Below are 11,918 nucleotides of genomic sequence, written 5' to 3'. Positions count from 1 at the left end.
AATATAATGATGTAATTACGTGTTAAAGGTCTCCGATGGGGATCTCTGCGTGGACCGTTTCGGCTTCTCTGATGACGCACTTCTCTGGTTACAGGGTATGTAACTCTCTGGTTGTCCTCATGTCAGTGTCCTTTGTCTTAGTGGTCTGTTTCCTCGCCGTTGTTCTTAAAGGGGTATTTTGAGAACAGCCAGCCCTGTAGCTCAGGGCTCACAGCGTAGGAATGAAAGCAGTGTAGACACACGATTCGATGGAGATGGTGACCGGATTCATTTTATACAACTAACTCAGATCCAATTTAGACAACGAACTCAGATCCAATTTAGACAACTAACTTCACATTTCATCTTTACAAAACCATTCTCTTTGATCTGGACATTTTCCACACAACGTACAATATGCAAACATCCAGCATATACTAGGAAAACTCTTAAAGTTACAATGTTTTCGTTATAACATCGTCCTTTACCTTTTAATAACGTAACAAAAACGACATTCATTTTCCTATTCCATCTATCGTCATTACCACCATTGTGGCTGACGAAACCTTTTGTCCCAAAGTCCATTTATTGCATGTTAATGTTCTGAGGCCGGTTCTCCATAGTGAGAGGACAAAGGAATTGTGTCTGCTGCATTAGATTTACAATGGGCGTGAGGTGTCATAAACCCCCCCCCCATATCCATACCTCTCGATCTCTTCCCCTCTGGTGGGTGTGAGAGATCTCTCTGTAGGTTTGTGGTCCACGGTAACCTGACCCGAGGAGGTCAGTCATGACATAATACACATTAATGTCAATCAATTTTAGGATAAATCTTACATATTGTACCTTAACAGAACATGTTCTTCATTGTAAACACAGAATGGTTAATACACAAACACAAAGCTTTAAAAGAGATCTTAAGAGAATCAGTCTAATCAATCTATTATAGCACAATCAGTTTAATTTGGTTAGCTATGATCTCATTCTAACCTTTCAGCTATTTAAAAAACAAAGAATGGTAGATAAGATCATTTATTTCCCTCTACTTCATATGTTTTTTTAGTGTTAATCAAAAACACAGGAAGGTTTGCTATGATTCAGTGCAATGAGCTGCAGCTACATTTACTCATCATCATCATTTGTTTTAAGCATGATTAACTCTCCTTGATTTAATTGAACACATTGTCACACTAGCAATCAGACAAGCCACCATGGTTACTGTGGTGACTGATATGACTATAGCAGTAATGTTCACACCAGCGCCTGATGTATCAGGCCCCCCAGGAGCATCAGTTGGAGAAGGAACAGGAGCTTTGGGAACAATCTTGGTCACTTGAATAATGTTGGATGTTTCAGATTTCAGGAAAGATTTGTCTTCTGCTTTTGCTGCAAAGAACAGAGTGGTGCCATTTTTGATGACTGAGAAGAGAGTGAAAGAGAGCTTCTCTGGGGAGCCTGCCTTCTTTGGTGAGAGGTTGTATGTGACAAGATGAGCGGTACTGAAGTTCGATCTGAGTAGGTCCGAATCTTCACTAAAACGGATCTCATAGGCCGTTGCTGAAAAATAGAAATGGCAAGTAAATAAATGTAAATATACACCAAGACAGCACACTGATTATCTGATTGTTAGCATTTTGCACCCCATGTCATATGAAATTTAACGATTGGTGAAATACTGTACATGTCGGTGTTGCAGTGTTATTGTTTTTCATATTTTGTGAATATTAGGCCTACATTACAGATTTTAATCTAAGCAAAAAAGTCTGGAAATATATCCACAACTTGTTGTTGAGATGCTCATTATTTATACATTTTTGTACCTGTGCCTTGGTCCATGTCTTCCCCAGGTGCAGTCCAGGTGAGCAGCACTTTGTCTGCCTCTATCTCTGCATTCAGGTCTGTGATTTTGTTAGGGGGGAAATTTGGAGGGGGGACACCAGGTGGGAGACTGACTGAGAAGCTCTCTCCTATGGCTGTCCTGCTGAAGCTGCCCACATCAGCCTGCAGGTCGTCCTCACTGACTGGGGGCTTTGGGGGATTCATCACTACTTGCCCTAGGAAGACAAAGTCATCAAACATATGAATGCATACCTATTCTTACAATCCCAACTCCCAAATCATACCCTTGATCCTTATAAGGCTAGTTGTTGAGAATAGGTATGGGTACTGATCCATCAAATTAAATATGTTTTGGTATATACATAATATGGTATCATCATTTTTATTTATTTAACTAGGCAAGTCAGTTAAGAACAAATTCTTATTTACAATGACGGCCTAGGAACAGTGGGTTAACTGCCTTGTTCAGGAGCAGAACAACAGATTTTTACCTTGTCAGCTCAGGGATTCAATCTAGCAACCTTTCGGTTACTAGCCCAACACTCCAACCACAAGGCTACCTGCCGCCAGTTCATGAATGAAAAACACAGTTTCAGATGGAATGTACTGTACCATTAACCACATATCCAGGTATGTAAAGTGCTCCACTGTGTCTCCTGAGGGAGAATCTGGCCATGCCATCATTGTTATGTACTTTCACTTTCAAGCTGTATTTTCCTGTTGTTAGTTTAGTGAAGTAACTGGAATAGATGCCATCATGTCTGAAAGCATCAGCACCTGAAAAAATAGGATTTCATCTTAAAACTTAAATAAATAATCGTTTTTGTAACACCTACTCCATTTTGGTTCTAAATCATATGTATTGTGGCTCTACATCACCTGCTCCATTATCTTGCAGTTTCAGCTCATGCTTGACTCCCCTATCAGACGTTAGTGTGGCCATCACATCTGCCAGAACCACTGGAACACCTTTCTGGTTGACCTCTGCATACACCAACATGGGTTTGCTGCCGTTGCTGGACAGTTGGCTCATGTGGGTTTTGACCATGACTGGTGATATAGCTTCGCTGACAGCATGACTTGTCACAGTCATTGACATAGATTGGGCGGCTGACTCTTTATTTAGTAGACTGTATTTCCACTTTCCAGTCTACAATTGTAAATAATATCATCACCATTCAATCTAGTGAAATTGTAGTAATGCATAATATGGTCCACATTGAACTGAAATGGCTAAATTAGTAACTTGTAGTAATGGGAAAAATAATACACACAACTATAATACATAAAAATATAACTTTTGAATCTAGCTGAACACATAAAATTAACACAACCAGACAGACCTCAGCAGTTCCTTCAATATCGAGCGTTAAAGTCTTAGCAGGAGCATCATGTTTGAAATGTGATGTGTCATAGGTCCGTGTAAAGGGGCTTAAAACAAGGATGTCAGGTGGACTTCTTTCATAGATAACTAAAAAGCTTGTCTTGTTTCCAATTGTCCTGTCAATGGATACAGATCCATTAAACCAACCAATCATATTCAATCCAGTGCTCTCAAGCTGTTGGAAAAATGGACAGATTATGTTCAAATATCTGAAAACACTTATAGTATATTATGTTTATCATAATTCCCTGCATCTTCATCTCACCTGGATTGTCTGCTTGGTCAGATTTCCATCAGATGTTGTGTGTGAAGTAAAAATATCCACAAGGTCATTGGAAACCACACCATCAGCAGCATTGTGATATTTACCACCTACAGCAGGAAGGATGATATTTAGGTAAAACATTTTAACAAGTAAGAAGGAATTTCAGATATAATTTAGAATGCATACTTATGAAAGATACTGCTCTCTGTGTTACCTGATATGTCTGACAATTCTTTTACTCCTATGTTTGCATTTGGCCCAAGAGTTATTGTGTGCACAGTTGCACCACTTTCTTTAACACGTTTTTGACAGTTGATACTTGATTCCCCATCAGTTAATAATATGATTTCATCTCCTCTTGCACCATCTCCATCTCCTCCAAGTACCTAATATAAGCATAATTGATTTATTGAAATGATATATTAATGTAATTTTAATGGGTTTCTTTCTAAATGTACTATATATGTGTATTCATGTGTCAAACGTTTTTGTCCAGATTGTTGCAGCACTATGTACCAGTATTATTTTAAGTGATCATTTAAAGCAATTTGCAATGTATTATATGAACGGTGCCAAATAAATATAGATTATGGGTATTGTATTTACCTCCAGACCTTTCTCAACACCTGCACAAATGTCTGTTTCTCCACCAGCTGATAGTGGCAGACTGCCTACAAGCTTATCTTTCGATGCTTTACCATCAATCAAAGTCAATGGTTCACGAATTGTAGCCGTAGCTGTAAATTGTACAATGCCAACATAAGCTTGGTCTTCAACAATCTTCTGTATGAAGAGTGTTGCCGCTTGTCTCAGGTTCAACATTCTAGAACCCTTTATAGGAAAAGAAAATATTAGCAAGCAGCAGTACAGTTAGACAAAAGCACAGACACACACACACGTGCCTGGGCACAAACACCAATAACACCAGGAATTTGTGTTACCGTTGTCAGATTTTGAATTGTTTTTATAAAATATGGTTTGATTTGAAAAATCAGTCCATAAAAACTTACTGCAGACATGCTTCCTGAAACATCAAGGACAAGACAGACAACCCTTTGCCGTCGCTGCACCACAGTGAATGTGGGTAGTATACTTGGTGGTGTTGGCACAACTGCCACACCGGCATCTACAGAAAGTGAGGTGATAACTTCCTCTACACCTCTGTTACCACACAGTCTGTTCTGGATGTTTGGAGCCTCAGTGTTGTGAGTTTCTTTTGTACAGAACTCTTTTACCTGTGCACACAACACAAACGTTTCTGTCATTAGTTTAAACGTATTTTCATTACAGTTAAAAATGGTAAGTTGAGCATTACAACTACATAACACATTGGGTAGATATCAAGGTAGTTGAAAGGCTGTGTAGACTTATACTCACAGCACTAAGGCCTTGATTGTACATGATAGATGCAGAGGTTGTCTGTTGCGTGTCAGGATAGAATACACAGTCTTCGGTGTATAACCCAGTAACAGGGTCAGTGGTGCAGTCCTTTTGGTCACGTTTGTGGATGTACTTTCCTGTAATGTTTATGGTACATCTGAAAAATGTGAAATGAACATTAACAATAAATTGAATGTACAGTTAGGGTTGACTCCAAGTCTCAATAATTTAAGAAAAATAACTATTTAGTTGTTGGTAGATGCATGTCATAGTGGAAACTGAATGAAATGCTCATAAATAGACAATGGGCTATAAAAATAAAGACAGTGACTAATCAATGTCTTCAGAAAGTACTCATTCCCCTTGACTTATTGCACATTTTGTTGTGTTACAGCCTGAATTCAAAATGGATTCCGTTGATTTGATGAAGTGAACACGTTTTTAGAAATGTTTGCACATTTATTGAAAATGACATACAGAAATATCTAATTTACATAAGTATTCACACCCCTGAGTCAATACATGTTAGAATCACCTTCGACAAGGATTACAGATGTGAGTCTCTAAGAGATTTGCACACCTGGATTGTACAATATTTGCATATTATTTTTTTAATTCTTCAAGCTCTGTCAAGTTGCATGTTGATCATTGCTAGACAGCCATTTTCATGTCTTGCCATAGATTTTCAAACCTATTTAAGTCAAAACTGTAACTTGGGCTCTCAGGAACATTCAATGTTGTCTTGGTAAGCAACTCCAGTGTATATTTGACCTTTTGTTTTAGGTTATTATCCTGCTGAAAGGTGAATTTATCTCCCAGTGTCTGTTGGAAAGGCGACTGAAGCAGGTTTTCTACTAGGATTTTGCCTGTGATTTGCTCTATTCCGTTTCATTGTATCCTAAAAAAAACTCCATTGCCGATGACAAGCAAATCCATAGCATGATGCAGCCACCACCATGCTTGAAAATATGAATCAAAATCAAATCAAATTTTATTAGTCACATACACATGGTTAGCAGATGTTAATGCGAGTGTAGCGAAATGCTTGTGCTTCTAGTTCCGACAATGCAGTAATAACCAACAAGTAATCTAACCTAACAATTCCACAACTACTACCTTATACACACACACAAGTGTAAAGGGATAAAGAACATGTACATAAAGATATATGAATGAGTGGTGGTACAGAACGGCATAGGCAAGATGCAGTAGATGGTATAGAGTACGGTATATACATATGAGATGAGTACTGTAGGGTATGTAAACATAAAGTGGCATAGTTTAAAGTGGCTAGTGGTACATGTATTACATAAAGATGGCAAGATGCAGTAGATGATATAGAGTACAGTATATACATATGAGATGGGTAATGTAGGGTATGTAAACATTATATTAAGTGGCATTGTTTAAAGTGGCTAGTGGTACATTTTTACATAATTTCCATCAATTCCCATTTTTAAAGTGGCTGGAGTTGAGTCAGTATGTTGGCAGCGGCCGCTAAATGTTAGTGGTGGCTGTTTAACAGTCTGATGGCCTTGAGATAGAAGCTGTTTTTCAGTCTCTCGGTCCCTGCTTTGATGCACCTGTACTGACCTCGCCTTCTGGATGATAGCGGGGTGAACAGGCAGTGGCTTGGGTGGTTGTTGTCCTTGATGATCTTTATGGCCTTCCTGTGACATCGGGTGGTGTAGGTGTCCTGGAGGGCAGGTAGTTTGCCCCCGGTGATGCGTTCTGCAGACCTCACTACCCTCTGGAGAGCCTTACGGTTGTGGGCGGAGCAGTTGCCGTACCAGGCGGTGATACAGCCCGACAGGATGCTCTCGATTGTGCATCTGTAGAAGTTTGTGAGTGCTTTTGGTGACAAGCCGAATTTCTTCAGCCTCCTGAGGTTGAATAGGCGCTGCTGCGCCTTCTTCACAACGCTGTCTGTGTGGGTGGACCAATTCAGTTTGTCCGTGATGTGTACACCGAGGAACTTAAAACTTTCCACCTTCTCCACTACTGACCCGTCGATGTGGATAGGGGGGTGCTCCCTCTGCTGTTTCCTGAAGTCCACAATCATCTCCTTTGTTTTGTTGATGTTGAGTGTGAGGTTATTTTCCTGACACCACACTCCGAGGGCCCTCACCTCCTCCCTGTAGGCCGTCTCGTCGTTGTTGGTAATCAAGCCTACCACTGTAGTGTCATCCGCAAACTTGATGATTGAGTTGGAGGCGTGCATGGCCACGCAGTCGTGGGTGAACAGGGAGTACAGGAGAGGGCTCAGAACGCACCCTTGTGGGGCCCCAGTGTTGAGGATCAGCGGGGTGGAGATGTTGTTACCTACCCTCACCACCTGGGGGCGGCCCGTCAGGAAGTCCAGGACCCAGTTGCACAGGGCGGGGTCGAGACCCAGGGTCTCGAGCTTGATGACGAGTTTGGAGGGTACTATGGTGTTAAATGCTGAGCTGTAATCGATGAACAGCATTCTCACATGGGTATTCCTCTTGTCCAGATGGGTTAGGGCAGTGTGCAGTGTGGTTGCGATTGCGTCGTCTGTGGACCTATTGGGTCGGTAAGCAAATTGGAGTGGGTCTAGGGTGTCCGGTAGGGTGGAGGTGATATGGTCCTTGACTAGTCTCTCAAAGCACTTCATGATGACGGAAGTGAGTGCTACGGGGCGGTAGTCGTTTAGCTCAGTTACCTTAGCTTTCTTGGGAACAGGAACAATGGTGGCCCTCTTGAAGCATGTGGGAACAGCAGACTGGGATAAGGATTGATTGAATATGTCCGTAAACACACCAGCCAGCTGGTCTGCGCATGCTCTGAGGACGCGGCTGGGAATGCCGTCTGGGCCTGCAGCCTTGCGAGGGTTAACACGTTTAAATGTTTTTCTCACCTCGGCTGCAGTGAAGGAGAGCCCGCAGGTTTTGGTAGGGGGCCGTGTCAGTGGCACTGTATTGTCCTCAAAGCGGGCAAAAAAGTTGTTTAGCCTGTCTGGGAGCAAGACATCCTGGTCCGCGACGGGGCTGGTTTTCTTTTTGTAATCCGTGATTGACTGTAGACCCTGCCACATACCTCTTGTGTCTGAGCTGTTGAATTGCGACTCGATTTTGTCTCTGTACTGGGACTTAGCCTGTTTGATTGCCTTGCGGAGAGAATAGCTACACTGTTTGTATTCGGTCATGCTTCCGGTCACCTTGCCCTGGTTAAAAGCAGTGGTTCGCGCTTTCAGTTTCACGCGAATGCTGCCGTCAATCCACGGTTTCTGGTTTGGGAATGTTTTAATCGTTGCTGTGGGTACGACATCGTCAATGCACTTCCTAATGATCTCGCTCACCGAATCAGCATATTCGTCAATATTGTTGTTGGACGCAATGCGGAACATATTCCAATCCGCGTGATCGAAGCAGTCTTGAAGCGTGGATTCAGATTGGTCGGACCAGCGTTGAACAGAGCTGAGCGCGGGAGCTTGTTGTTTTAGTTTCTGTTTGTAGGCTGGAATCAACAAAATGGAGTCGTGGTCAGCTTTTCCGAAAGGGGGGCGGGGGAGGGCCTTATATGCGTCGCGGAAATTAGTATAACAATGATCTAGGGTTTTTCCAGCCCTGGTAGCACAATCGATATGCTGATAGAATTTAGGGAGTTTTGTTTTTAGATTAGCCTTGTTAAAATCCCCAGCTACGATGAATGCAGCCTCAGGGTGTGTGGTTTCCAGTTTACAAAGAGTCAGATAAAGTTCGTTCAGGGCCATCGATGTGTCTGCTTGGGGGGGAATAGTTGTACTCAGTGATTTGTTGTGTATGATTTGCCCCAATCATAACACTTTGTATTCAGGACATAAAGTTAATTTCTTTACCATATTTTTTATTTACTGGGTAAAACGCTAACGTTTTGGCATCACTGTACCTTCTTCAGGCCAACAGTTTACTTGCTGTTAGTCAGCACATCTACTAACTTTCTTTGGTGTGCGCCATGCTTTTCACTGGACATAGCAGACAATGAAAATGGGCAGGTACAGTTTAACTGGGACCTTTGCCATGTTCCGCAAACAATACGGAATCTATTGAAAATGTGTTTGATTTAAATGTTTTTTTCAAAGGCAACTTTTTAAACTCCTTGTTTTAGGGACAAATTATGACACTTAAAGGTGAATCCCACACCTTTTCAACCCATATTCATTATCTCCAGCACCATACAAGTTTCTACATATAAATAGAGCATTTCTATGATTGTGCTGAAAAAGATGAGGTCCTAAAAAAGTGCAATTTGATGATGCCTTCAAAAGTAAAACCAGTTATTTTCCTGCTCCCCGCATCACAGTGTATCTCGTAGTCTTTGAAATTAAATGGTTTTTTCACTACAGAATGTAGAAATGCGCCATGTTGGAATTCCCCTTTAACGGATACAATATGAAAATGGAATTGTATAAATGATAAAGATTACCTTGTTGCCTCGATTATGGAACCTGACAGGTAGAATGGTTTTTCTTCATTATATTCATCAAAAACTCCCCATCTTAGATGTGCCCATTCATGGACAAAAACCTTACCTGGAAGTGAGTTTTAGAAGGAAAATTCAACAAATAGGATTTCTGTATTGGGTCTTGCACAGTAACAGGAGATAGAGTTTACGGCAGGTGACTCTAACCTCTGGGTCCATAGTATTTAGAGACATCATCCTTCAGCATGAAGTCAGGAGTCAAATGAATGTACCGGCCCTCAGATCCACATTCACCATACTGCAGAGTGTAAGGCTGATCTCCATGTAATTTATTTGGCTCATCAATTATTATATTGGCCTATAACAGAGACAATGCAAATTATTAACAAAATAACGAGTTTTACCTTAATACTTCAAAGTGTTTGTAATTACTAGAAAAAGCTTATACTTTAGAATTTTGCAAAGATGATACCATGCCGATTTACATTCTGACTACCCGGTCTAGTTATATATTGATCTTTTTGGACAAATGCCCATTTTTGTCAAATTTTCCCCTTAACTAAAACAGTTTATTGTATGTCTTCCTTGTTGTATTTTAACAATTACGGTTGAGGTTACTATTACAGTTGCCTGGATATAGCCTTTAGCCGTGGTATATTGGCCATATACCACAAACCCCCAAAGTGCCTTATTGCTATTATATACTAGTTACCAACGTAATTAGAGCAGTAAAAATACATGTTATGTCATACCCATGGTATAGGGTCTAATATACCATAGCTGTCAGCCAATCAGCATTCAGGGCTCGAACCACCCAGTTTATAACTGGAAATCTACACTACATGGTCAAAAGTATGTGGACGAACTGACTTATTGAAAAGATAGCATCCTATGACGGTGCCACACTGAAAGTCACTGAGCTCTTCAGTAGGGACATTCTACTGCCAATGTTTGTCTATGGAGATTGCATTTCTGTGTGCTCGATTTTATACACCTGTCAGCAACGGGTGTGGCTGAAAGACCTGAATCCACTAATTTGAATGGGTGTCCACATACTATTGTTGGGTGTGGTGTATCTTCCTATGAATTAATGATTTAAATAATTGTAATGATGAGGAATAAAAAGCTAATAGAATGTCAATCAGGATTGTTCTGTCATTGGTGGATGACTTCAACTGAGCACAAAGGACTCCAACATCATGTGCATGTTTTAGATTCTCTCAGTACCTTATCGTAGACCTCCGTCTTTGCTCTGGAGTAATTTCCTTTATTCCAATTAGGTGGCACTAATATTGCGACTTCCTTGAAATATAAATGTTTCTTTGTTGCATCGAGTAGATTTCTGGAGGCTTCTTTAATCATTTCCTGAAGTAACAAATGAAATAGAATAAAACAAAAGCTTTGGTGTCTAATTGAATGTTTTGGTTTACTTTCATTATTAGTTAAACAATCACAGCATGCCTGTCCTATGGTTAGATACAGCGTTTGAATTTCAACATCAAAAACAGCAATATCCTACATTCAACATCACTCTCAATAACATTCAAAATATCCTAAAATATATATTACCTGTTGAGTGGGGAAATAATGTTTTTTGTCATTAATTTATTACCTGGATTTGTGTGATGAGCACTGGGTCCTCAGGCACCTTAGGGTTAATAGCAATCAGAATGTCAGTGTATCCATTTCCAGTCAGCTTGATCCCAAATGTAGATCCTGACAGGTAAACCAGCAGCAACACAGCAGCTGCTTTAGAGGCCATGGTGACTCAGTGATGTTTGGGAAGGATCTGTGATCTGCCAGTTATATTAGCAGAGATAGCAGAGGGTGGAAATAAACAGAGAATTGCCCATAATTCTGTAAATCAGATGTCATTGAGACAGATGCCCTTATCACATGCCCTTATCACATGCCCAGTGTTATTGAGAAGCCACAAGTGCTGATTCACCAAGAACTGTATTTCAGGGAAGGGTGGTAGTGTTACGGAAGAAAACAATAAATATATATACACACACTACCGTTCAAAAGTTTGTGGTCACTTAGAAATGTCCTTGTTTTTGAAAGAAAAGCACATTTATTGTCCATTAAAATAACATCAAATTGATCAGAAATACAGTGTAGACATTGTCAATGTTGTAAATGACTATTGTAGCTGGAAACGGCTGATATTTTATGGAATATCTACATAGGCCTATTATCAGCAACCATCACTCCTGTGTTCCAATGGCACGTTGTGTTAGCTAATCTAAGTTTATCATTTTAAAAGGCTAATTGATCATTAGAAAACCCTTTTGCAATTATGTTAGCACAGCTGAAAACTGTTGTTCTGATTAAAGAAGCAATAAAACTGGCCTTCTTTAGACTAGTTGAGTATCTGCAGCATCAGCATTTGTGGGTTCAATTACAGGCTCAAAATGGCCAGAAGCAAAGATCTTTCTTCTGAAACTCGTCAGTCTATTCTTGTTCTGAGAAATGAAGGCTATTCCATGTGAGAAATTACCAAGAAACTGAAGATCTCGTACAAAGCTGTGTACTACTCCCTTCACAGAACAGCGCAAACTGGCTCTAACCAGAATAAAAAGAGGAGTGGGAGGCCCTGGTGCACAACTGAGCAAGAGGACAAGTACATTAGAGTGTCTAGTTTGAGAA

General features: G+C 40.5%; 1 protein-coding gene across 1 annotated transcript; it reads right to left on the bottom strand.

The window, feature by feature from the left end:
- Positions 1–778: 778 nt before the first annotated feature.
- On the bottom strand, positions 779–11,247 carry LOC139540624 (calcium-activated chloride channel regulator 1-like). Its single transcript, XM_071344435.1, has 12 exons — positions 10,882–11,247; positions 10,497–10,634; positions 9,477–9,627; positions 9,273–9,378; positions 4,845–5,004; positions 4,478–4,702; positions 4,074–4,298; positions 3,682–3,853; positions 3,468–3,574; positions 3,162–3,377; positions 1,800–2,070; positions 779–1,536 (listed from the first exon to the last, which is right to left on the bottom strand). The coding sequence occupies exons 1-12, from the start codon at positions 11,029–11,031 to the stop codon at positions 1,124–1,126; spliced, it is 2,334 nt and encodes a 777-aa protein (XP_071200536.1). The 5' UTR covers positions 11,032–11,247; the 3' UTR covers positions 779–1,123.
- Positions 11,248–11,918: the final 671 nt, after the last annotated feature.

This window comes from Salvelinus alpinus, chromosome 16 (assembly GCF_045679555.1).
Source record: "Salvelinus alpinus chromosome 16, SLU_Salpinus.1, whole genome shotgun sequence".
In the NCBI taxonomy this organism is placed as follows: domain Eukaryota; kingdom Metazoa; phylum Chordata; class Actinopteri; order Salmoniformes; family Salmonidae; genus Salvelinus; species Salvelinus alpinus.
Note: the sequence above shows the minus strand (reverse complement) of the source record. Positions and strands in the feature narration are given on the sequence as shown.

What these genes read in the sequence shown, in the direction of transcription:
- LOC139540624 (XM_071344435.1), bottom strand. Translation starts at nt 11,031, where the DNA reads ATGGCCTCTAAAGCAGCTGCTGTGTTGCTGCTGGTTTACCTGTCAGGA. An exon ending in AGACGGAGGTCTACGATAAG is followed by an intron (nt 9,628 to 10,496) that starts GTACTGAGAGAA and finishes TCTCTGTTATAG; the next exon opens with GCCAATATAATAATTGATGA. An exon ending in TAAATACTATGGACCCAGAG is followed by an intron (nt 9,379 to 9,476) that starts GTTAGAGTCACC and finishes ACTCACTTCCAG; the next exon opens with GTAAGGTTTTTGTCCATGAA.